Raw genomic sequence first — 25,779 nt, forward strand, 5'->3', positions numbered from 1 at the left:
TCTCCATTTCCCCTCCTCTTCCGCCTGGTGCTTTGCACAGCAGTCAGCCACTGACCACAAGACCCGTTCTTCAAACTCTGTCCCCTGTGGGGCTCCTTCTAGGGGGAAGCAGGAAGAGATGGTTGTGCTATTCCTGGGTCCTTTAAGGGAGGAGTATTGGAGGAAAGTACAGAGGAAATCCATGGACACTTCACCACAGAGGAGGAAAGATTCTTCTTAGGAAACTCAGAGTTAGGCTCAAGGAATTTCTTTTATTAATCATCATGTGTTTATATGTGACCAGGATTATACTCTATAAGGTACTTGAGAAACCTTTCAACATGGACTTTAGAGATAAGCAAGTGCTTAGCATGATTCCTAGATAAATGCTATTTTCCTAACAGTGCTTCCTATAAATACTAGAGAACCATCAAAGAAAAGTTTTAACATTGGGGTTTGCTGCCTGTATGTTGCATCCTTTTAAGTGTTCATTAGTTCATCCATTTAAAAAACATGTGTTGGAAGAAAAGCTATGATCAACCTAGACAGTATATTAAAAAGCAGAGACATTACTTTGCCAACAAAGCTAGTCAAAGCTATGGTTTTTCCAGTCGTCATGAATGAATGTGAGAGTTGGACCATAAAGAAGTCTGAGCACTGAAAAATTGATGCTTTTGAACTGTGGTGAAGACTCTTGAGAGTCCCTTGGATTGCAAGGAGATCCAACCAGTCAATCCTAAAAGAAATCAACCCTGAAAATTCATTGGAAGGACTGATGCTGAAGCTGAAGCTCCAATACTTTGGCCACCTGACGCGAAGAACTGACTCATTGGAAAAGACCCTGATGCTGGGAAAGATTGAAGGCAGGAGGAGAAGGGGACGACAGAGGATGAGATGGTTGGATGGCATCAGCGACTGGATGGACATGAGTATGAGCAAGCTCCAGGAGCTGGTGATGGACAGGGAAGCCAAGCATGCTGCAATGCACGGGGTCACAGAGTTGGACGCGACTGAGCGACTCAACTGAGAACTTCCCTGGTGGGCCTGTGGTTAAGATTCCGCATTTCCACTGCCGGGGTGCAAAGGTTCCATCCCTGGTGGGGGAAGTTCCACATGCCACACGGTGAGGCCAAAAAAATAAAATTAAATAAAAAATAACGTGTTGGTCTCCCTCTGTGTACACAGGCAAGCACTAGGCATTGGTCTTCTGGAACTTCTTCTCTCTTCAGAAAAAGAAAGAAGGGTTGAAGATAACAATTTTAAGATTAGATAGAAAGGAAAATTGGACTCCATACACTTGGTAAAGGAGAAAAAGGACAAGTGGCTGGGGGGTGGGAGGCGGTTGGGTGGACAGGGACGCTGGAGCAGTATCCCAGCTGTGAAAGGCTGCAAACCTACACGTTTTTAGTTCTGAAGCTTTGTGTCACTGAGAAGGCCTCAGCTCCGGATCAAATTCCACAAAGTTAAATTTCCATATTTACCGATTAGAGTGTTGACAGCAAATGGTTAGAGTCGATTGTGTGTGTATGTGCCAAGGGGCTTTCCTGAACCACTGTGCTGTCTACTAGGACAAGTGACAGACCGATTATTGTGACCATTCTTAAAGAAGGCGGATTTCTTGCAGGTTCGTCTGGTTTACCTTGCTGAACACCTCCAACCTCTTGGCGCAGTGCCGCCTGTTGCCACGCGAGGGCAGCACAGGATCAAGAAGAAGCCAGGCTCTTCCCCAAGCGCAGTTGCTCGTAGGATAGAGGCTCCGTCAGTCACATTGAGTGGCAGGGCTTGGGGTGGTGGTCTTTGGATTCGTTCTAAAACAATGTGGGAGCAGAGACAAGTTAAAGGCACATCAAACATCCACGAAATCCGTCTGGAAAACATCTTGAGAAGGTAATACACCAGAGACTTGGTCTACATCTCTTAACTAGAGGTCTAACTGTTCCCCGGCCGTAATCACTCGCTGCATGGGGTTACTGAGCTGAAAAAGGATGTGCTATAAATTTAAAATACACACTGGACTAGTGCTAATAAAACAGAGAGTGTAAAATATCTCACTAATTTTTACAGTGATTATGTGTCATAAAGATAGCATTTTGGATATTTTGGATTAAATAAAATATGCATATCCGATTAAGCTCATTTCACTAGCTTCTTTTCCTTTTTAAAATGTGGCTACTGGAAAATTTAATATTATATACGTGGCTCTTATTATATTTCTATTAGACAACATTAATTCTAAAAACATTCCACTTTTAGGGGGAAATTTAGGTTTCCTGAATGTTTTTTCTTAAGGATCACTGCAGAAAGCAATTTCTATTTGGAATGACAATGTATTATAGTCTGAAATTATAATATTAAGTTGATTACTATGTCCCAATACACAGATCATCTTTGAATCTTGTAACACTCGGTAGGAAAATGTTCTTTCTTATCTTACATTAAATCTTCCTCCAGGGGATTTAATGGGATAAAGATTTCCTGTTTTCTCAAAAGTCTAGCAAATAAGAGGGTGAATGATGGTGGTAATTATCTCTAAATGAGGAAAAATGATCTGATAAGTAATTTTGCCAAAGACAATGTTCATGCAGACATTGAGGGGAGAATTCCTGAAAGTGATTGCTTGTAGTTCCACAATGATTCCTGAGAGACTGTGTTACCTCCTGTTTGAAGATTTTTTTAAAACATATTGTATATTCTCTATGTTTTCCATATTGATTGAAGTTGAAAGAATTTAACTTGATGTCATTTGAGGGACTTTTGTATCACTGGTTCTCAAACTTGGCTGTACCTGATAAGCTCGAAGGGAACTTTAAAAAAATCCTAGCTGCCCAAGGACTTCCCTGGTGGACCAGTGGCTGAGACTCCACACTCCCAGTGCAGGGGGACTGGGCTCGATCCCTGGTGGGGGAACTAGATCCCACAGGCCACAACTAAGACCCAGTGCAACCGAATAAAACATCCCAGCTGCCAGACCACACCCTGGACAAATTACTCGTTGGAGGATGAGACCCAGGTATTTACCATGTGCAACCAACATTGAAAATGACTGGGATAGTTAAGACCGTGGGCTCTGAAAACTGCCTGGCTTCAAAGCCCAGCCTGGTCGCTTCCTAGCCCCGTGACCCTGGGCAAGAAAGTTAACCTCTGCAACCACTATGGCAGAAACAGGGTGATGAAAATATCACATCTTGTAAGGACTGTCATGTGGTTTAAATAAGATAACCTGTGCAAAACACTTAAAAGAGGGTGAGCATGCAGTAAGCTGATTATTAACTATCAACTTTCTAATTTCATATTCATTTCTCTGGAACACATTTCCAGCCATGGTCCTTGCCTCTAACACAAATTCACCTGTGTATTTCATGTATTGTCCTATGACATTCCTTCATTCACATTGCTATTGTTGTTCAGTCGCTCAGTCATGTCCAACTCTTTGCGACCCCATGGACTGCCGCACGCCAGGCTTCCCTGTCCTTCACTACTATCTCCCTGAGTTTGCTCAAATTCATGTCCATTAAGTTGGTGATGCCATCCAACCATCTCATCCTGTGTTTCCCCCTTCTCCTCCTGTCTTCAATCTTTCCCAGCATCAGGGTCTTTTCCAGTGAGTCTGCTCTTTGCATCAGATGGCCAAAGTATTGGAGCTGCAGCATCAGTCTTTCCAATGAATATTCAGGACTGATTTCCTTTAGGATTGACTGGTTTGATCTCCTTACTGTCCAAGGGACTCTAAAGAGTCTTCTCCAGCACCACAGTTCAAAAGCATCAATTTTTCGGTGCTCAGCCTTCTTTATGGTCCAATTCTCACATCATACATGACTACTGGAAAAACCATAGCTTTGACTATTGGGACCTTTGTTGGCAAAGTGATGTCTTACATAAATTCATTTTTCAAGTGTTCATTGAGCATCTACTTTACTATGAGAGGGCTTCCCTGGTGGCTCAGTAGTAAAGAATCCACCTGCCAATGTAAGTGTCACAGGTTCGATTTCTGGATTGAGAAGATCCCTGGGAGAAGGAAATGGCAGCCCACTCTAATATTCTTGCCTGAGAAAACCCATGGACAGAGGAGCCTGGCAGGCTACAGTCCATGGGGTCGCAAAAGAGTCGGACATGATTTAGTGACTAAACAACAAAAACAACAACTTACTATGAGAATTATAGAAGGTCCAAAAGAAAACGCGTGCACCTGCCTTATCTACTTGGGTTTTAATTTCCTTCATGCACCTGTGTTTTCCCAATAGATCATAAGTATCATGAGCTCTGAGACTAGGTTTCACACCTGGCCAGCCCCAGCCCCTAGCATCCAGCACTGCTGACGGGAAATCGGAGGGCGCTTTGCTGGGTACCCGGGAGCAGCCTGCTTGTCCTCAATAGGTGTCCTCAAGTGTAAAGGGAAGGCGCTCCATCCATGACTGGTGTGACGATTGCAGGTCTGACTGCGTGCTGTGGATTGTTGTTGTTCAGTCACTCAGTCTTATCTGACTCTTTGCGACCCCACGGAATGCAGCACGCCAGGTTTCCCTGTCCATCATTAACTCCCAGAGCCTACTCAAACTCATGTCCATCCAACCATCTCATCCTCTGTTGTCCCCTTCTCTTCCCGCCTTCAATCTTTCCCAGCATCAGGGTCTTTTCCAATGCGTCGGTTCTTCACGTCAGGTGGCCCAAGTATTGGAGTTTCAGCTTCAGCATCAGTCCTTCCAATGAATATTCAGGACTGATCTCCTTTAGGATGGGCTGGTTGGATCTCCTTGCAGTCCAAGGGACTCTCAAGAGTCTTCTCCAACACCACTGTTCAAAAGCATCAATTCTTTGGTGCTCAGCCTTCTTTATGGCCCAACTCTCACATCTATCCATACATGACTACTGGAAAAGCCATAGCTTTGACTATATGGACCTTTGTTGGCAAAGGAATGTCTCTGCTTTTTAATACGCTGTCTAGGCTGTGGATCAATTTCAGTTCAGTCTCTCAGTCATGTCCCACTCTTTGCAACCCCATGGACTGCAACATGTCAGGCTTCCCTGTCCATCACCAATTCCCAGAGCCTACTCAAACTCATGTCCATTGAGTTAGTGATGCCATCCAACCATCTCATCCTCTGTCATCCCCCTCTCTTCCCACCTTCCATCTTTCCCAGCATCAGGGTCTTTTCCAATGAGTCGGTTCTTCGCATCAGGTGGCCAAAGTATTGGAGTTTCAGCTTAAGCATCAGTCCTTCCAATGAATATTCTGTGGATCAGTTCAGTTCAGTTCAGTCCCTGAGTTGTGTCCGACTCTTTGCGATCCCATGGACTGCAGCACGCAGTCTATTCTGTGGATTCTGCTAAGTCACTTCAGTCGTGTCCGACTCTGTAATTGCTGCAACTGCTAAGTCGCTTCAGTCGTGTCCGACTCTGTGCGACCCCATGGACTGCAGCCACCAGGCTTCTCCGTCCATGGGATTCTTCAGGCAAGAGTACTGGAGTGGGTTGCCATTTCCTTCTCCAATGCATGAAAGAGGAAAGTGAAAGTGAAGTCCCTCAGTCGTGTCTGATTCTTAGCGACCCCATGGACTGCAGCCTACCAGGATCCTCCATCCATGGGATTTTCCGGGCAACAGTACTGGAGTGGGGTGCCATTGCCTTCTCCGACTCTCTGATTAGAACTTGTTAAAATCCACTGTGCGCCTCTCCGGATACAGTGCGGCGCGCGCCCACAAGGGGGCGGCACCTCTCGGCTGAGCGGCCGGACAAAGTGGACGTCAGGCCCAGCGGCCCCGCCCCGTGACCGTGACCCCAGGCCGCGCCGGCGCGGCGTCCAGCTCGGCGGGCAGACGGCGCGGCCGGAGCGTGCGGGGCGGGGGCCGCGCGATGGGGGCCGAGGCCGCTGGGAGCGGGCCGGCGCTGCGGGAGCTGCTGCGCGAGGCCGAGACCAGCCTGCTTGAGTGCAAGGTGTGCTTCGAGCGGTTCGGCCACCGCCAGCAGCGGCGCCCACGCAACCTGTCCTGCGGCCACGTGGTCTGCCTGGCCTGCGTGGCCGCCCTGGCGCACCCGCGGACGCTGGCCCTCGAGTGCCCCTTCTGCCGGCGGGCCTGCCGGGGCTGCGACACCAGCGACTGCCTGCCAGTGCTCCACTTCCTGGAGCTCCTGGGCTCCGCGCTGCGGCCCGGCCCGGCTGCCCCGCGCGCCGCCCCCTCCGCCCCGGGGGTCCTCACCTGCCAGCACGCCTTCGGCGGCTGGGGGACCCTGGTCAACCCCACCGGGCTGGCTCTGTGTCCCAAGACGGGGCGGGTCGTGGTGGTGCACGACGGCAAGAGGCGAGTCAAGGTCTTCGACTCCGGGGGAGGCTGCGCGCATCAGTTTGGAGAGAAGGGGGACGCTGCCCAGGACCTTCGGTACCCGGTTGACGTCACGGTCACCAACGACTGCCATGTGGTCGTCACCGACGCCGGCGACCGCTCCCTCAAAGTATTTGACTTTTTCGGCCAGATCAAACTCGTCTTGGGAGGCCACTTCTGCTTGCCGTGGGGTGTGGAGACCACCCCGCAGAATGGGGTCTTGGTCACGGACGCGGAGGCGGGGTCCCTGCACCTCCTGGAGGTCGACTTTCCCGAAGGGGTCCTCCGGAGGACTGAACGGTTGCAGGCTCACCTGCGTCACCCGCGGGGGGTGGCGGTGTCCTGGCTCACCGGGGCCATCGCGGTCCTTGAGCACCCCCTGGGGCCCGGCGCCTGCAGCAGCACCACGGTGAAGGTGTTTAGCGCGAGCATGCAGCTCATCGGACAGGTGGACTCCTTCGGGCTGAGCCTCTTTTTCCCTTCCAAGATCACCGCCTCCGCCGTGGCCTTCGATCACCAGGGCAACGTGGTGGTTGCCGATACTTCCAGTCCGGCTGTCCTCTGTCTAGGCAAACCGGAGGAGTTTCCAGTGCTGAAGCCCATCATCACCCACGGTCTTTCGCATCCCGTGGCGCTGACCTTCACCAAGGAGAGTTCTCTTCTTGTGCTGGACAGCGCGGCCCATTCTGTAAAAGTCTACAAGGTTGACTGGGGGTGATGGGGTGTGGTGGGGGTCCTGGGACCTGCTCCAGAAGCCCTGGAGCTGCCCCTGTTGAGCCCTGAATCAATGACTTAATCATCTGTTCAATAGAGATGACTGTAACTGCCTGGTAGACTTAACAAAGGTGGGGGCCATTATTAAAGAATAATAATGAAATCTACCATTGATGGATTATGTACTCCTAGTGCCAAGAAATTTGTGAATATTAGCCCCTTTAATCCTTTCAACGGCCCAGTGGTAATTTCTATTACGTATCTCATTTTAAGGATGAGAAAACTAAGACCCAGAGAGCTAAAGAGATTTATCCAAGGTCACATTTACTTACTCTGACAGTCACAAATGGAACTCAATTCTGACTCCAAAACGCCTTGCTCTTAAATAAGACAACAGATGTGGAAAAATATATATGAGTGTATATTGTTGCTACATGTACTCTATTTACAAGTAGCTATTGTCTTAGAGGCACAGAGAAAGGAGACTTCATAGAGTTCAAGAGAAAAAGGATTTTGTGGTGGATGTCAGTTTAGTTCAACATACAATTCCTTTGATGGCTCTTTAGATGAAGTTACTGTGGATCTTGAGTTACTTGAAAAACAAAAGCAATCAACTTTGCTTATTCAAAAGGTCAACACTTCTCTTAGTACCTGTAACTGCTCTGCTATAGGCACTTATGAAATACTACTTGGTTGGTTGAGAAAGGTTTGTGTTTTTGTTTTTTTGTGTGTGTTCTAAGAAATCTTTACTTAATCAAGATAACTAAGATTTTTTTTTTCTTATGTTTTCTTCTACAAGTTGTTAATTTTTGGGTGTCCCATTTTGAGTTGATTCCTGTCTACAACATGAAGTATGGGTTGAGGTTTATTTATTTATTTTTTTTTTGATATGAGGGTATCCAATTATTCCAGCACTATTTGTTGAAAAGATTTTTTTTTTTTTTTTCCTCCTTGTAGCATGAGGGATCTTAGTTCCTTGGCTAGGGATCGAACCCGTGCTCCCTGTACTGGGAGCACAGAGTCTTAGCCTCTGGACTGGGACGGAAGTCCAGGAGAAAGACTTATGTCAGTGTAAGTTCTGAACTCCTGTGGAATGCTCTACACATGTACTTGTGTTAGAGGGCTGGATGATATTTCTTGTTAGTGTAATATAGAGATAAGTCACCACAGGCAGTTCATGGCAGAAATGATTTTGCTTGCCTCTTTATGATCAGTGGTAATCTGAAGAACTTTTGTGATGGGGTTTTTCTCTATTTAAATCTGTCCCATATGTTGCAAACACCAGGCACTCAATAAATAATTCCTTTGATCCTGAGTTGGCATTTAACCACTGGCAAATCCCTCGTGGCTCAGACAATAAAGAATCTGCCTGCAATGCAGGAGATAGGGGTTTGATCCCTGGGTCAGGAAGATCCCCTGGAGAAGGGAATGGCAACCCACTCCAGTATCCTTACCTGGGAAATCCTATGGATCTAGGAGCCTGTTGGGCTACAGTCTGTGGGGTTGCAAAGAGTTAGACATGACTTGGTGACTAACACTTCCACTTTTCACTTTCAGACACTTTAACTACTTCTTGAATTGACATGATGGCTTGACCAAGATGATGCCTGCTATAAGGTTGCATTGATTAAGTGAATAGGTGGAGATTTCGGGTGAAGTAGCTGCTTCTCTATAAGCTGTATGTCTAGCTGGTATAACATTTCAGAGTTAAGGGCTGTTGGAAAAATACCAAATAGCCAGCACCTCAGAAGCAGTAGCAAAACTTTTTCCTCGGGGAAGAAATAGTGGTTTTGAAAGGTGAGGGTTTGCTTTAGGTAATAGCTGATGCTTTATCAACAATAGGATTCTAATTTACAAAGCATTTTCATAGATATAATGTACATTCTAGACACAGCCCCCAAATTATGAAAAAGATTGTAGTTTGTTCTTTGAAGCTAAAAGAGAGAGCTAGGCTCCCGTACCAGTCTACAGAAGCCCATTTTGCTTCAATGCTCCCATCATGTAGCTCTGATACGATTTCAGGCATCATGGACCAACCACCATTTGTAAATGCATCATCCCAAATAGGGATCATGTAAATGCATCATCCCAAATAGAGCCCCCACCTTCCCCACCGACACCCTATCCTTATAAATCACCCTCAGGTCAGTGACATCATAGGAATTCTGAGTTGTATAACAAGAAAAGTTGTCTTAGATGGAGATAGAGGTTCATACTTGGTCATTTGTGAATAGGGCAACCGTGGATTGATGTTACAAATGTTTTCCTTGGGAACAATGACATTTTAAGGCCTTGGGGTCCTTGAGCCAATCAAGAGACCTTCTCTTATTTGAAATCATCAGTGGTATCATGTTTGCCTCTAGAACTGAGTGTGTCTTTTCAGGCCAGGTGTGGAATATATGCAGCATGTATGGAGAGATCTCTTATTACCATGTGGATTACCTAGCTGGAAGAATGGTGTGTGAGCTCCCAAGATGACGTGGGAGCGATTCAGAGAGGTGATCACAAGTGATCTAGTTAACGGCTACCTTTACTTGGTAGATGATCAGGCTGCAGATAGACAGCAGGGTTTCCAAAGACACCAATTTTGCTGTTTCTGATCCACAGGCATGCACATGCTGAGGGGATAGGTTCAGTAACCTGTAACGGAGATGCTAAGTTCACCTTCTGGGCCGTGCTCTTTAAAGCAAGCTGGTTAAAGCACTCAAGCCGCACCCTGCTGAACACCACCAGATTGTTAGAGGAACTGGAGAGTCTGAGGTGGGCCAAAGGAAATCATCGCAGCACAAAGAAAGAGGTCCCTCAAAACTGTGTCTTTTGCAGCGACCTGGATGGACCTAGAGTCTGTCATACAGAGAGAAGTCACAAAGAGAAAAACCAACAGTGGATATTAACGCACATACGTGGAATCGAGAGAAATGGTACAGATGATCTTACCTGCAAAGCAAAAATAGAGACACAGGCATAGAGAACAAATGTATGGCTACCAAGGGGGAAAGGAGAGGGTGGGATGAACTGGGGGATTGGATTGACTATATATACTATTGACACCGTGTATAAAGTAGATAACTAATGAGAACCTGCTATGTAGCACAGAGAACTCTCCTCAATGCTCCCTGGTGACCTAAATGAGAAGGAAATACAAAGAGGGGGATACATGGAACAGTAGCTGATCCCCTTTGCTGTACAGCAGAGACTAACACAGCCTTGTAGAGCAACTACACTGCAATAAAAATCAATAAAATTTTTTAAAAAAACAATAAAATAAGAGGTTCCCAGGTGATGGAGGAGAGTTGGAATGACTCTCCAGAGGTCAGAGACAAAAGAACTCAACCACAAATAACTGGAGAAGGAAAAGGAATGGGCTTTTCCTGAAAATCCCCCTCAATCAGGTGCCTTTATGCCAGCACTAGCCACCATGGCTCTCCACCTGGTGTGTCCATAAAAGCAAGCAGAGGCCCCGTCAGCCACACTCACGTCACCCTCCGTTTGTTCTTGTTTTGCCCAATTCCTGAGGCTTGGACTGTCTCTGGTTTTTGGCCTTGGTTTGGCCTTGGTTTGTCCCTGGTTTTGGCCTTGTTCTGCCCTCTGGACTTGATTTTCACAGTCTTCTTCCTTGGCGTTTCCTAAGGACTGTGGTTCAGAGTCATACCTCTTCCCTCTACTTAGACACACTCTGGATCCCGGACGCAAAGCATCACAACTTGTTTGTGCCTCATCCAGACCTTCCCTGGTGAGTCGGGTGAAGATCTCACTGAAAGTGAATTGTGTGCCTTTTGAGGAAGTATTCCATATACCTCAGAAAAATGGGGAAGACCCACTGATGATGGCAATTTAACCATCCTCCACCACTACGGAGAGACGAGATGTAGGCTGGTGGCTAGCGCTCCACTAATAGCGACCCGCTCCAGGGCTTCTCGGAGAAGGCAATGGCACCCACTCCAGTCCTCTTGCCTGGAGAATCCCATGCAGGGCTGCAGTCCATGGGGTCACGAAGAGTCGGACACAACTGAGCGACCACACTTTCACTTTTCACTTTCATGCATTGGAGAAGGCAATGGCACCCACTCCAGTACTCTTGCCTGGAAAATCCCATGCAGGGCTGCAGTCCATGGGGTCGCTAAGAGTCGGACACGACTGTGTCCGCGCACACCGCCCCTTCTAAGGAAAACCTACTCCCCTCCCCCACAGGCCCTGCTGATGAGCTAGCCCTCAGCCACCATGTTTCCTAATTGGATAGGAGTGCCCACCAATAAGGAGAAGGCAATGGCACCCCACTCCAGTACTCTTGCCTGGAAAATCCCATGGACCAAGGAGCCTGGTGGGCTGCAGTCCATGAGGTTGCTAAGAGTCGGACATGACTGAGCGACTTCACTTTTCAGTTTCATGCATTGGAGAAGGAAATGGCAACCCACTCCAGTGTTCTTGCCTGGGGAATCCCAGGGATGGGGAGGGCTGCCATCTATGGGGTGGCACAGAGTCGGACACAACTGAAGCGAATTAGCAGGAGCAGCAGCAGCCCACCAATAGGAAGAGCAACCTGTCTATCAGTGTCCCGCCAAATATATTCAATTAGATCAGGAAGCTAGCCTGTGACTTGGCCTCAGATGAACAGCTTTTCTCAAAAGGGACAAGGAGATCCAGTTAGATTCTTTTAGATCCAGTTAGAGGTGGCAGGGTTGCCTTTTTTTTTTTTTTTTAATTGAAGTGTAGTTAGTTTCATGGGCTTCCCTCTTGGCTCAGTCGGTAAAGAATCTACCTGCAATGCAGGAGACCAGGGTTCAATTCCTGGGTCAGGAAGATCCCCTGGAGAAGGAAATGGCAACCCAATCCAGTATTCTTGCATGGAGAATCCTGTGGACACAGGAGCCTGCCGGGCCACAGTCCATGGGGTCACAAGAATCAGACACGACTTGGTGACTAAACCACCACCAGAGTTGGTTTACACTATTGTTTTTGTTTCAGATATACACCAAAGTGAATCACTTATACACACATCTTTTTTAGATTCTTTTCCCTTATAGGTTATTATCAAATATCGAGTGTGGTTCCCTGTGCTGTGTAATCTATTTCCATTTTCAAGCCGCTGATGGATAAATCTGGACGGAGTAAAAGTGATGATACAGGAAGGCCAATTCCATTACATTTTGGAGTTAATTTCCACAAAATTATACCAGTCCCCTCTGGTGGACACTAAAATGTAAATCTCAAAATTAGTAACTTTTCTTCTCTGACCAGTCAGTACGAAATACATTATATGAATTTGTTAAATTTGCTAGCAGCACTATCTGTACAAGTTGAACACAGGATATTCAAATGCATTCTGATTATAGGCAAAATCTACTAATTCATAAGGGTGTTGGGGAAGAGGGGAGAGTTATGTCTTTGTCAGGTTTTACTGTTCGGGTGGTGCTGGCCTCATAAAATGAGTTGGGAAATGTTCCTTCCAGCTTTATTTCCTGAAAGAACTTGTATGACAGTGTTGCCATTTCTTCTTAAATGTTTGATAGAGTTCACCAGTGAAACCTAGTGGCGCAAGACATTTCTTGATGTGTGTACATTCAGAGTTTATGGTGGTTTTCTGTAGAAAGATGGGCCAGTTGGAGCTTACTCAATCATACTGGAACAGGAATTTTAAAAACCTTTTAAATTTCTTTGAATTTTTTTTTTTTTTTGGCAAGCATTTTGTCACTGACTATTTCCTGTGTGCTCATTTTGTGTTGAGCAAGGTGCAAAGCTGTGAGGATGTGAAGGTTCCCAGGCACGGATGGTTGGGGGTCGGGTGTGGAGATGGACAAGCTAATCAGAAGAATACGGCATAGGATGGTGAGTGCTCTGGAAAGCACATGCTGGGGGGATGGGGCTGGGGGGAGAAGGGCCCAGTAGCCAGAACCGAACAGATATTGGAAGAGATGACATCACCCTAGAATTCCAGACTGATTGATGTCATCAATGCTGGACACTTCATCCAAAACAAACTAAAAAACTAAAAGTAAACATTTGTCTTTAAGTATTGATTCTTTGTGGTCCCGACGTTAGGATCTATTTTTCTGTCACTGTAGCCTGTCAGCAGGATGACAGCTGATGGTCAGTGATGCTCAGCTGAGTTTTTGAGCACTTCGGGGTATTTTTTGATATTTTTATATTTAGCTAAACACCACAGTAGTAAGTGTATTCTAAAAAGATCAAAAGTGCCCTCTTTGGACAAAGCTCATTTGTTGTTACAATGAAATCCTCCCCACAGTGAAACATTTTATAATCCTCTCCCACATTAGTCCTTTCCCATCATTGCGGCGGTGACAGATTTTATGGGAGGAGGAGTCACGTGTACATAACACGGACTTCCCTGATACAGAGACGCCTGCTGCTGGAAGACTCCTCCTGTTTCCTGTGGTCTTGACACCTCTCGATGCTTGGCACCTGCTTTGTTGCTAAATCAGGATCTTGCTGGGCTCTTGGCACTGATTACTCAAGTCCTCCCCTCCCCCAGCTTCAGCCACTCAGGGGACATCCCTCCTGTGCAGTAACGGTCAGAGGCAAAATATTCAAGAGAAAGACACTGCAGCTTTTCACCTGCAGCTATTTTTCATGAATTGTAAACTGTATGTCAAAAGAGGCCAGAAACAGGGACTGCTTTCAAAGAACCATGATGGAGAAACGTGAAACATTAGAAGAGTTTTGGCTCCAGGCACCCAGCACTTGGTCAGAATATGAGAAAAGCTTCTCCAGTTATTGAGGGTTGATTTGATGGGATATTTCACAACTGAGTTCGAAAGTATTTTAGGGGGCCAGGGGTGCCTGGCACCCCATTCCAGTACTCTTGGCTGGAAAATCCCATGGACGGAGGAGCCTGGAAGGCTGCAGTCCAGGGGGTGGCTGAGGGTCAGACACGACTGAGCGACTTCACTTTCACTTTTCCCTTTCATGTATTGGAGAAGGAAATGGCAAGCCACTCCAGTGTTCTTGCCTGGAGAATCCCAGGGATGGGGGAGCCTCATGGGCTGTCATCTATGGGGTCGCACAGAGTCAGACATGACTGAAGCGACTTAGCAGCAGCAGCAGCAGGGGGTGCCAGAGCGTGTGTCTATAAGATCTTGTCTTTGTTATGAAACATGCCAAATAATTTATGAATACTGCCTAGCACCATGTCTTCGTGTGCACACCATCAATGAAAGGCTTCCCGTCAGGATGTGACCTTTGCTTGGGTTCCATGCTCTCTCTCCCAGCCAAGTCAACTCATTACCGTCTCCCTTGTGGGGAGAAGGGCTCCTGCCTGCAGCTCTCCTGTGGACACACTGTGAAGTTGGCCCCCGGCCCCCCAGGAGCAGTATGAGAGGCTTCCAGTTAAAGGTTTTCCTGTCTGGTGCCTGGGGTCTGCCATCCAGGGCATAGGCCTCACTACTGGCTCCCATCTAGGCTCCAAGGGCAGCCTGGACTTGGCTCTTACCCTCAGCACCGTGGTACCAACCCAGGTATGACATCTGGGCCCCAGCTTTGCTCTCACTCAGTTGCTGTAGGCATCCTTGCCTCCATCCTTAGCTGTGACCCACGGTGACACTTTCTGTCTTACCTAATGCTGTTAGAGACCAGGGAGTGTATGAGGTTGAGTATTTTTGGACCATTACTGGGACAGAGGCAGAGGATAAGAGAGTAGCAAGTGGAAATGGTACCAAGAATGAATGGCTTCTCATTGGATGAAGAGACTTTACACTGGGTACCAGCCTTCAGTTCTTACACAGACTCATCTTGTCCTCATCATAGCCTAGGAAATATTGGGTTGGCCAAAAGGCTGATTCGGGTTTTTCTGTGAGATGTTATGTATGTCCGTAAGATGCTTCATCTTACGATCTAAAGGAGCCTCAAGAGTGTCCAAGGTCAGACTCCTAGAAGACATCATGTATTCATATTATAAGGACTTTGCTTTACACCTTATGTCAAGGCAGCACAAAGCTGGCTTTCAGTCTATACTCGGAGATCCACAATAGAAGAAAATGATTGGCTCCTTTGAGTTTTGAGTGAGATGTCAAACTACTAATATGTTGTTGGACTCTTTTGTTTGTTTGGCCACACCACGTGGCATGTGGGATCCTAGTTCCCCAACCACTTCATTTTGAAGTGCAGACTCTTAACCCCTGGACCACCAGGGAAGTCCTTACGCTGTCTAATTTTTTTTTGAGGAGTGGGAGGAGAATCACCTGCTACCCATTGAAAGGATTTTTTTTGGATTATCAGAGCTCCTGTGATACAAAGGTTTTCAAGTTTGGTAGGATCACAGAAAGGGCTTCCCAGGTGATGCCATTGTGAAGAATCCACCTACCAGTGCAGAAGATGCAAAAGACACAGGTTTAATCCCTGGGTCGGAAAGATCACCTGGAGTAGGCAGTGGCCACCCACTCCAGTATTATTATTTTAAAAAAAGATATGGAATGCTTCAGGAATTTGCATGTCATCCTTGCTCAGGGGCCATGCTAATCTTCTCTGCATTGTTCCAGTTTTAGTGTATGTGCTGCCAAAGCGAGCACCCGCCCCAGTATTCTTGCCTGGGAAACCCCATGGACAGAGGAGCTTGGCAGGCTACAGTCCTTGGGGTTGCAAAGAGTCAGACACCACTGAGCTGGCGCACTCACACACACCCACACACACCCCCACACACAGCCACACACACAGGATAACAGAAATCTTGACGTGTAAGTCCCTCACTTTCTAAATAAGTAAATTGAAGCCTGAAGAGGTTAAGTAACTTGGACAAGTGATTAATCTTCTTAGGAGAAAAACCAGAATTCTAAACCTTGCCGCCGTTGGAATTCTCTCTGATTTTGGATTTTCAGCAACATAAACTGCACACGGTGTATTTTCTACGTAGATATGCAGAATCGGAGAGTCAGCAGCTGATGTCAGCTCTGCTGACTCCTAACCAAGTTTGGTTTTCCCATTGTTATCCTGCTTTTTCCTATAAGTAGACACTTTTCTTATAACCACGGTATTTACTTGTCTTACTGTAATGTGTATAAGCATGTGATAAACATGTAATGTATAATTCTAACCCTACAGGATGTTACTAGGTGGTATTGTGGATAAAGAGGTTCTGTATTTAATTAAATTTGTGAGTTAAATGGGTTTCTTTATTGCAATTGATCTCAAAGCCATCAATAAGCTATTTTGCATTATAAATTGCAAAATAAAGGGAATGGTTAAATACAGAGTACTGTGTTTTCCAAACTTACCCGACCCCAGGTCTGCTGCTAGAAATACTGTTTTGGCAGCCTGAATTTTCACATTTTTCCTTTCTCCCCATGCTTCCATTCTGCCCTTTGCTTTGGTATTTTTGTTTCTGGGTCTTCATTTTTTAATTCTTACCTTCAATTCTCATCCTCCCCCCGTCTTCTGTCACTCCAAGTTCCTACATTTGGGTGCTTTTCTGGTGATAATTCTCCTCTCAGTCTTTGTGTGTGGCTTTTTTTTTTTTTTTTGGCGGGGGGAGGGAGGGTGAAGGAGGGTAACAAGCCCCAATGAGCCAGTGTCTCTTGCAGGTTTAGGGAAGAATGACCAACCTGGGCTCACTCAGATCAGCCTTGACTTAATTGTATCTCAATATATCTTCGCCCTGAGGTGGGCTTGTGGGAAAGAGCAGCTCGTACCGATGCCTTCCAGTGCTTGCCCAGAAGTGCCATGAAAGCCGCTGGCCCCCTTTGTTGAAGTCTCCTCACCTTTCCAGGAACAGCCCAGCAGTGAAACTTCTCTGCACGTTATCCAGTCATTGAAGGCTCCCTCTAGACATCAGGTGTCTCACCCGCAAGCCAGTTCCAGCCCCACATTCAACCTTGTGTCTCCAGACAAGGCAGCTCTCTGTCCAGGGTGGCATTTACACTTCCACTGTACTCGGCTTTGCTCCTGCTGTTGCTTGGGCACTGCTTGCGGGATCTTAGTGCCCTGACCAGGGATTGAACCCACGCCCCCTGCAGTGGAAGCCTGGAGTCCCTACCACTGGACCACCAGGTACGTCTCAACATTTACACTTTGACTGGGAGAATCAGCCTCCCTGATCACGAGCCCCGGCAGTTATCTCTGAGTGTTGCTGTCTTTCACCTTTCTCAAGTGTTCTGTTTCCTACATTTGCCTTATTGTATCCACAAAATTCCTGCAGTGATTCTGAACTTATTTTATACACGGGTATGATTTCTCTTCATTTAGAGTTTCAAGATTTAAAATTCCCTAATTTTCAAGGTTCTTTACAGACTTCATGGTACAGTTTTGAGTAGTACCATGCTTCTTCCATAGGATAAATGGTATCAGGACCTACATTCATGCTGATCCAATTGAATGAACACCTCATGGACTTTTCTACTTCTCACAATTTGTCCCTCGGAATTGTTCCCATTCATTCTGAAACTGAGATGCATCCTACACAAATCACTTTTTTTGAGGAGTTTCGGGCCTGTGTCCTCATTGTGGAGACCACAAAGCCGAACAAGCCATTTCCAAGGCCAGGTGTGAATCATTGACAGGTAGCTCTTTGGATGGGCTTCCAAGGTGGTGCTTGTGATAAGGAATCCTCTGCCAATACAAGAGATGTGGGTTCAATTCCTGGGTTGGGAAGATCCCCTGGAGTAGGAAATGACAACCCACTCTAGTTTTCTTGCCTGGGAGATCCCAAGGACAGAAGATCCTGGCGGGCAACAATCCATGGGGGTCCCAAAGAATCAGACATGACTGAGCACACACAGCAGTGTGGATAAACTTTGTACTCATCCATGTTCATTTCAAAGTTTGATACTATCTGTAAGAGTAAATCAGAAAGCAAATTCTGAAATGTTGATGGTAAGTAGATTTTTTGTGTTTTCTATTTTAATGGCTTTCCTAGAGACATACATACTCTTCTTACTATTTTATATTGAATCAGACCTTCCTATGGCTGGTTCTTGTCACACAGGGCTGTCAACTAGCAGCTGACCCTGTGTCATCTTTAAGCATTTTGGTATGCATTGGGATTTGTCCATAAGGAGCATAGACTCTAATTGGAAATAGGTAGAGAACTACAACCAGCCACAGACTATCCCGTGTACCCCTCATCCAGCCATCCAGCCATGCCTCTGGGACTCACTAAGTGGTGATAGCCAGTGCATACCCGGAAGGCCCTCTCCAGGTACAACTGAAGGAACCGTAGCAGAAATGATGCCTGATCTGATAACACCCAGATCCAGGAAAGAAGAAGCTAAAGAAGGTTACTTCTGCTATATACCTGAGCCTCAGGTAATCTGATCGGTACTACCTGGCTGGCCATTAGTTTAACTAAGTTACTCGTTTGGGCTCAGGTATCACATCAAGGTGTTAAATTTAATCTCTAAAGACTTACGTGGTTTGGACTCAGAATGGTCTGTGAACTCAACTTCTTTCCTTTCTAGTGTTGCATCTATACTCTGTAACTGACCCAGATTTCAGGACTTGGCTGGGAACCACAAGGAAGGTCTGAGGCAGATGCAGGATTCAGTTCAGGAGGCTTTCAGTTCTGGTCTGGCTCTTTATTTATTTACTTTCTGGTTGCACCAGATCTTCATTGCTGCCTTCTCTAGTTGTGGCACGAGATGGCGGCTTCTCTTGTGGAACACAGCTCAAGGGCTTCAGTAGTTGCAGCACATGCACGCACTCGTTGTGGCTCACGGGCTGAGTTGCTCCACGGCATGCGGGATCTTCCCGGACCAGGGATCTAACGGATGTCCCCTGCATTGCAAGGTGGACTCTTAACCACTGGGCCACCAGGGAAGCATTGGTCTAGCTCTTGATACCCCAGCTTGTCCAAGGTTTCCAGTTTTCTGTCTCTCCTGTGATCTGAATGAAACTTAAAACCCTTGGACAGTAGAGTAGCAGACTTTCATCATGAGAGTCCAGGGTTGAAGTCTGTTCAAAACCATGGCTCCGCTCCTTTCTTCTATCATCATAGATAAACATGGCCACAGTGGCAAATTCAGATGGCCAATTATTAGCTCACACTCTTCTTATGGTATTATTAATCACTTTGTAAGCATTCAAGTAACTTTTTGTTTGTTTTCTTTTCCTTCCTTGGACTAGAGTGTTCTCTTTGATGCATAGAATAATTCAAGCAATTTCTACCTCTTTTCTACATAGAAATTTTGGCCTTGGACACACCACTAACAATCATAAATCCAGAGGTTTCCAGGGCAGCATTCAGGTAACACCGTGGGTTAGTCAGGATAGAGAACCACTGACTTAGATGAATCAGGACTTATCCCCGAACCTCATCAGGGAGAAGTGAAATCAGAGGTCAGCCAGAGGACAAGGGGAAATAGCCGTTAGATAGGCAACTTGCAGATGACAAAGAAACGTTTGTTGAATTTCTCCAAAGAAGATGCACAAATGACCAGCAAGCACATGAAAAGAAGCTCAGCGTTGCTAACCATTAGGAAAATGCCAGTGAAAATCACAATGTACCCATTAGGATGGCTACTATTAAAAAATCAGAAAAAAGCAAGTGTTGTTGGAGTGGGGAGAAATTGGAACCCTTGTGCACCACTGGTTAGAGTGTACAATGGTGCAGCCACTGTGGAAGACAATATTGTAGTTTCTAACAAAATTAAACATAGAGTTACTGTGAAACGTGAAAAAAGTTGAAGTGTAAGTCGTTCAGTCGTGTCTGACTCTTTGCAACCCCCTAGACTATAGCCAGTCAGTCTCCTCTGTCCCTGGGATTTCCCAGGCAAGAATACTGGAGTGGGTAGCCATTCCCTTCTCCAGGGGATCTTCCTGACCCAGGGATTGAACCTGTGTCCCCTGTATTGCAGGCAGATTCTTTACCATCTGAGCCACCAGCAATTCCACTTCTGGCAAGGGCCCCGAAAGAATTGCAAGCAGGATCTGAAGAGAGATTTGTCCACCATGTTCATAGCAGCATTATTCACAATAGCCCAAAGGTGGAAGCAACTTAAGTGTCCACTGACAGATGAATGGATCAACAAAACATAGTCTCTACATACAATGAAATATGATTCTGCCTTAACAAGGAAGGAAATTCTGACACATGTGGCAGCGTGAGCAAACCTGGAGAATATTATGCCGAGTGAAATGAGCCAGTCACAGAAGAACAAATACTGTATGTCTCAGTCAGATCCCTAGAGACAGAATATAGAAAGTGAGTACTCAGGGACTGGGAGAAGAGGGGAACAGGGAGTTGTTTAATGGGTGTAAAGTCTCAGTTTCATAAGATGCAAAGAGTTCTGGAGATGGACTGCACAACAATGAATATACTTGCCACTTCTGAACTGTACACTTAAAGATGCTTCAGATAGTAAATTTGGTATCATGAGTATTTTGCCACAACTGAAAAATAAAATGTTGACTGAATAGACGCAGAGCTGAGAACCACCTGGCTTCTGTAGTGGAGACTTGTTGGAGAACACAGGTGAAGAAGCTGCATGGGATGGGAGAACCCTGAAAGCAGCATACTGCACTTCCCCAAAGAGCAGTGAACTTCAGATGCCCATGGTGTTCAGAAAGAGGAGGGAGGGTGGGAAATAAGAATCGAGAGAGAAATTCCAGTAAGAAGCGGCACCTAGATAGTGATCAGCCTACAGGGGAACCCCTGCCAGGTGTTCTTTGCAAAATGGCCTGAGGACCTGGTGAGATGAGGCAGCCCAAGACCCCATGGATTTTCTAAGTCTCAGAGGGGATTTTGCAAGGGCCAGGCTGAGCAGGTGTCTACTCACCCCTCCTTTTCCCATTCTAATGAAGCCACAGGGACTGGGCAACCCTAAACCACTGGTGATAGCAAAGCCTCTTCTATTTGGCTTAGGGCTGTGTATGAGTACTGATGTTTACATCTGAATGGATGTGATGGAGAGGGAATTTTATAGCTCGTAAAGGAAGAAAATGAAGTCGTACTTTTAAGCTCCAGGTGGCGATGCAGGAGACATAAGAGACATGGGTTCGATCCCAGGGTCTGGAAGATCCCCTGGAGAAGGGTATGGCAACCCACTTAAGTATTCTTGCCTGAAAAATTCCATGGACAGAGGAGCCTGGCAGGCTACAGTCCATGGAGGTCACAAAGAGTCAGACACAACTGAAGCGACTTAGCACACAGGCTAAGTCTTGGTGATGTAAGCTGGAAGCTCTCCCATCAGTCTCACCTCTTGTGTCTCCAGGTCCAGCAGAAGCCATCTGCTAAATCCAAGGAGTGTGGACAGCATTCTGTAAGCCAAAGAAAACCACCAGCTTTCCCCACCCTCTTCCACCACTTCCACACCTCCTCAGCTTACTGTCTTTTTTTTTTTTTTTAACCTCAGCACTTCCTCAACAGGGCGGAGCATCTAATTAAATACTTTGGTATAAAGGGATTTTTCTTCAGGCTGTTGCCGATGAAAAGGGAAGTCGTCTTATTGCTAAGACAAAGAAAGACTTTGAAGTTTTCAAACTGTGCTTCCTGAAGTGTGGACAGCTAGCCACCTGACTCGGAATTACCTGAGAGAGCTGTTTAAAATGTCACTTCGGCCCACTGTTCCATGGTCTTTGGAGGTGGAGCCCGGGAACTGCCTTTTAGCAAGGTGATTCTTAAGCCTCTGATAATTGAGACAAGTCTTCAAAGGGCAGTTACCATAGAGAGGCTGCTGAGTGAGTGACCTTGAGGCAAACAGGTGCAGAGACAAAGGAAGAAACATTGATTGATTATCTCCTTTCAAGTATTTTGTATAGAAATTATGCCATTTAAAGTTATCAATGGAAGATTGCAAACAAGGGTCCGTCTAGTCAAAGCTGCGGTTTTTCCAGTGGTCATGTACGGATGTGAGAGTTGGACTATAAAGAAATCCAAGCACCAAAGAATTGATACTTTTGAACTGTGGTGTTAGAGAAGACTCTTGAGAGTCCCTTGGACTGCAAGGAGATCCAACCAGTCCATCCTAAAGGAAATCAGTCCTGAATATTCATTGGAAGGACTGATGCTGAAGCTGAAACTCCAATACTTTGGCCACCTGATATGAAGAACTGACTCATTGGAAAAGACCCTGATGCTGGAAAAGATTGAAGGCAGGAGAAGGGGACGACAGAGGATGAGATAGTTGGATGGCATCACTGACTCGATGGACATGAGTTTGAGTGAACTCCGGGAGTTGGTGATGGACAGGGAGGCCTGGTGTGCTGCGGTCCATGGGTTGCAAAGAATCAGACACAACTGAGTGACTGAACTGAACTGAACTGAAGTGACTTGCCTAAAAGCTGAGAAAACCAGAACTGAATCTAGTTTGTTGTTTGTTTGTTTTAGACTGAAACACATGACTTAGCAGGATCTGAGTTCCCAACCAGGGACTGAGCCTGGGCCCCCGGCAGTGAAAGCACAGAGCCCTAACCCCCGGACCAGGGAATTCCTTGAATCCGTTCTAACGGAAAGCCCGTGGCTCTGCCAGCTCCCAGAATCTGTCCACTTTTGCATTTGTCAGGAAAGCCTAGAGAGTGATGAACTGAGTGGCTGTGTCCTATTTACCTTCAGACCCTGTATTCATTTACGCCTATTGTACCCAGAGACCATTATATCTGTAACGCAAGCCCTGCACCCAATAGGAGGCTCAGGGACCTTCCAGGCACCTACTTCGTTAAAATTAGAATTATAAACAAAACATTAAAAATAGAAACAAACAGCTCCTCCTCATGGGGCGAGTGTGACATCTGACAAAAGGAAGCGACACACCCTCAAATAAGGAAGAACTAGCCAAGTCCACGGGTGTGGTCTGATAGCAGATGTTCCCCTTCAGATCACATTTGAGCTTTGACCAGCTGCCGTTTTCATTCACCAGGAAGAGTTCACTTTTTAAGGTCTTGTGTAGTCAGTGCCTCTTCCTTTACATCCTCGTCCTTGGGAAGGCTCTGGTGGTCATGGTGGTCACAGTTCTTGGGAAGGAGATCAGGCAGTGAAGCCAATCACATGGTCATCCCACCAAGGTTTAGTAAGAAGCTGCAACTGTGTGCAAAAGCTAAAGATAAATAAGGCATCATGCCTGCTCCCAAAGAGCTTACAGTGCAGTGGGGGGAGTCGCAGTAGACAGCCTGTTTGAGCAAAGATCCACGCACAGTGAGTTTGGGGAGCACTGTAGAGCAGTGCTGAATCACTGTGGCCCAACCCAGGACCGGGCAGCAGGAGAGGGCAGGGAAGGCTTCCGGGAGGAAATTACATCAAGAGAAAGGCTTAGAGGGATGAGGGGGAGTGACTAGCTGAAGGGGGCTGGTAGAAGAGCCACCATGAGCAAAGCCAAGAAGGAAAGAAAATAGGGTTGAGGCTGAGGGTAAATCTGCATCTACTGCAGATTCCCATCAACCATTTCCATGTGGCTACATCAGCACGTCGTTTTCTAGCAGATTTTCCCAAACCCTTTACTTCCCCAAAGGCCTTTTGGCTATTGCCCTGTGTAGTTTCCCTGACCAGCTTATTAGCTCTGAAATTAGCAGAAGTTCATCTGGTCTACCTTTCCCTCCATGCACAAATCTGTTTTTTCCACTTGAAGTTTAGAGCATTTGTATTCTGCTTTCCACTTACACTCAATAATTCTTTAATGTTTAGACCTTCTGTTGGGAGACTGTTTTTAGTTGAAAAGGCTGAAACTATCTTATTTGATTATTGTGGGATGAGAGGGAAGAGGAAGGTATGTATCTGATGATGTTAAATCTGGAAAGTAGAAAGCTTTCTTGAAGAGGTGTGATGACTCTGAGGGAGAGGATTGCCCAGCCATTTGAAACACAGCCCGCTTGAAGTGTGAAGTGCTTTGGTCTGGCCAACAAATGAGAAGAGTTCCCTCTTTTGGCCGAAGTCTTGAATTTTAATCAATGTATTTCATCATTCAGAGCAGGTCCAGCGCCACATAAACAATCTCCCATGTTTCTTTTAATTACTTCCCCATGAGAACAGATTTTTATGGATTGAAAGTCTATATTAATACAAACAGGATGAGAAACAGAGGAATCTGAGCCACTGACTATTCCCATGGGAAATGCCACCACACATTCAGAAATTGATTGGAAGGGCCCAAAGACGTGGAAATCTTTGTAAATTTTTCTGCAGGAAAATAAAAGTTTGTGTAATTGCAATAATGAGCACCGGGCCAATGGAGCATCAGTGACGAAACATTACAAATATAATAAGCTTTCTTTTGACCTTAAAGGAATAATCCCAACCCAAGCTATGTGATCACCAATGAAAGTCTTATAGCACAAAATGTGACTCCTGACACAAGAGTGAAACTCAGTTGTTCTCTTAAGTTCTCAATCACGCCTTTGTAATAGAATGATGAATCATAATTTCAGAGCCCAGGAATAACACAGTTATTAAGGACCCCAATCCTAAATGGAATGCTAGACCACTGTCTTAAGCTGTGTTCAAGACTGACTATGTAATTTGCAGGACCCAGTGTGAAATGAAAACTTGGGGCTCCTTGTTTATGAATTATTAATAATTTCAAGATGGCAACAGTGGAGTTAAATCAGTTAGACACAAGGTCTTTCACAGGTCGCACACACATGAAGCTAGCCCTACTTGAGTTCTTTCTTTGCAGACCCGGAGACTCTAGTTTATTTGGGAGGTAAGTCCATGAAGCATCAGTAGGAGGAGTGGGGAAGCGCCAAGGAACTGAAAACGTACCTTGTCCCTGGAGAAAAAGAAGAAAAAAATTAAAAGGTTTTAATATCTTTGTTATTGATTTTTTTTTTAATTTTTATTGTTTATTTGGTTGTACTGGGTCTTAGGTGCGGCACTCAAGACCTTTGATTTTCACTGTGGCATGCAGGATCTTCACTGTAGCATTCAGCATGTGGGATCTAGTTCCCCCACCAGGGACCAAACCCAGGCCCCATGCATGGGGCGCACGGAGTCTTAACCACTGAACTGTGAGGGAAATCCCTACCCTGCCTATTCTTGCTCGATGTCTATTTTTTCCATTAGACCCCTTAGCATATTAATCATAGTTATTTAAAATTCCTGGCCTGATAATTTTAACATCTCTGTGATATCTCAGCCTAATCTCATGCTTGCTCCATCTCTTCTGTGTTTTTTGCCTTTTAGTCTGCCTTGTAATCTTTCATTCAATGCTGGATGTGGTGTGCTGAGTTTTAAAAAAGAAACAACTCCTATAAACAGTTCTTCAGTGATGTGGTGATAAGGGGTGACAGAAAGGGGAGCATTATTTTATTTTTATCATCCTATAATTAGAAATCAGTCTTTTTTCTTTTCTTTTAAAAAAATTTTTTGGCCGTACCATACGTGTGGGATCTTAGTTCCCCGACCAGGGGTCGAACTCACACCCAGTGCAGTGGAAACACAGAGTCTTAACCATTGGACTGCCAGGGAAGTCCTGGGACTTGGTCTTTTAGTGCACCTATGCCTCTGGACTGTGAACGTCACACATAATTCTCAGTTTCCCGCCTACTCTTCAAGTAGGGCAGGATGACTGGAGTGGGCTCTGGAATTGGGTATTTCTCTTCTCTCACATGGAAGGCTCGAGCCAGCTAGGTAAGTACTTTCCTCTCCCAAGATCAGTTAGTCTTTGATAAGACCCTAGAAGATTAGCTCTGGTTAAATAGTTTCTCCCAAGAACAGAGCTTGTTAAGAGCAGAATGTATTTCAGGTGTATTTCAAAACGACTCCTTTTCCTCTTCTGCTGGAATCACAGGGGGATTTTTGTTTGAAACTCACTGTGAGGACCTGCTAGAGATTCTGAAGGCAAAGCTCACAGAAATGTGGAGTGGCTCCCAATTACTGGGTCCCTCTGGAGTTTTTATC

The 25,779-nt window shown here is 45.9% G+C and overlaps 1 protein-coding gene and 1 non-coding gene across 2 annotated transcripts; one reads left to right on the forward strand and one right to left on the reverse strand.

Annotated features, from left to right (window-relative positions):
• The first annotated feature begins 5,795 nt into the window (after window positions 1–5,795).
• NHLRC1 (NHL repeat containing E3 ubiquitin protein ligase 1) lies at window positions 5,796–7,420 on the forward strand. Its single transcript, XM_027525006.1, has one exon. The coding sequence runs from the start codon at window positions 5,830–5,832 to the stop codon at window positions 7,012–7,014; it is 1,185 nt and encodes a 394-aa protein (XP_027380807.1). The 5' UTR covers window positions 5,796–5,829; the 3' UTR covers window positions 7,015–7,420.
• An 8,005-nt stretch (window positions 7,421–15,425) lies between these two features.
• On the reverse strand, window positions 15,426–15,532 carry LOC113882351. The gene has a single exon (XR_003508360.1). It is a non-coding gene; the product is annotated as a U6 spliceosomal RNA (small nuclear RNA).
• Between the last annotated feature and the right edge of the window lie 10,247 nt (window positions 15,533–25,779).

This window comes from Bos indicus x Bos taurus, chromosome 23, assembly GCF_003369695.1.
Source record: "Bos indicus x Bos taurus breed Angus x Brahman F1 hybrid chromosome 23, Bos_hybrid_MaternalHap_v2.0, whole genome shotgun sequence".
NCBI classification, from domain to species: Eukaryota; Metazoa; Chordata; class Mammalia; order Artiodactyla; family Bovidae; genus Bos; species Bos indicus x Bos taurus.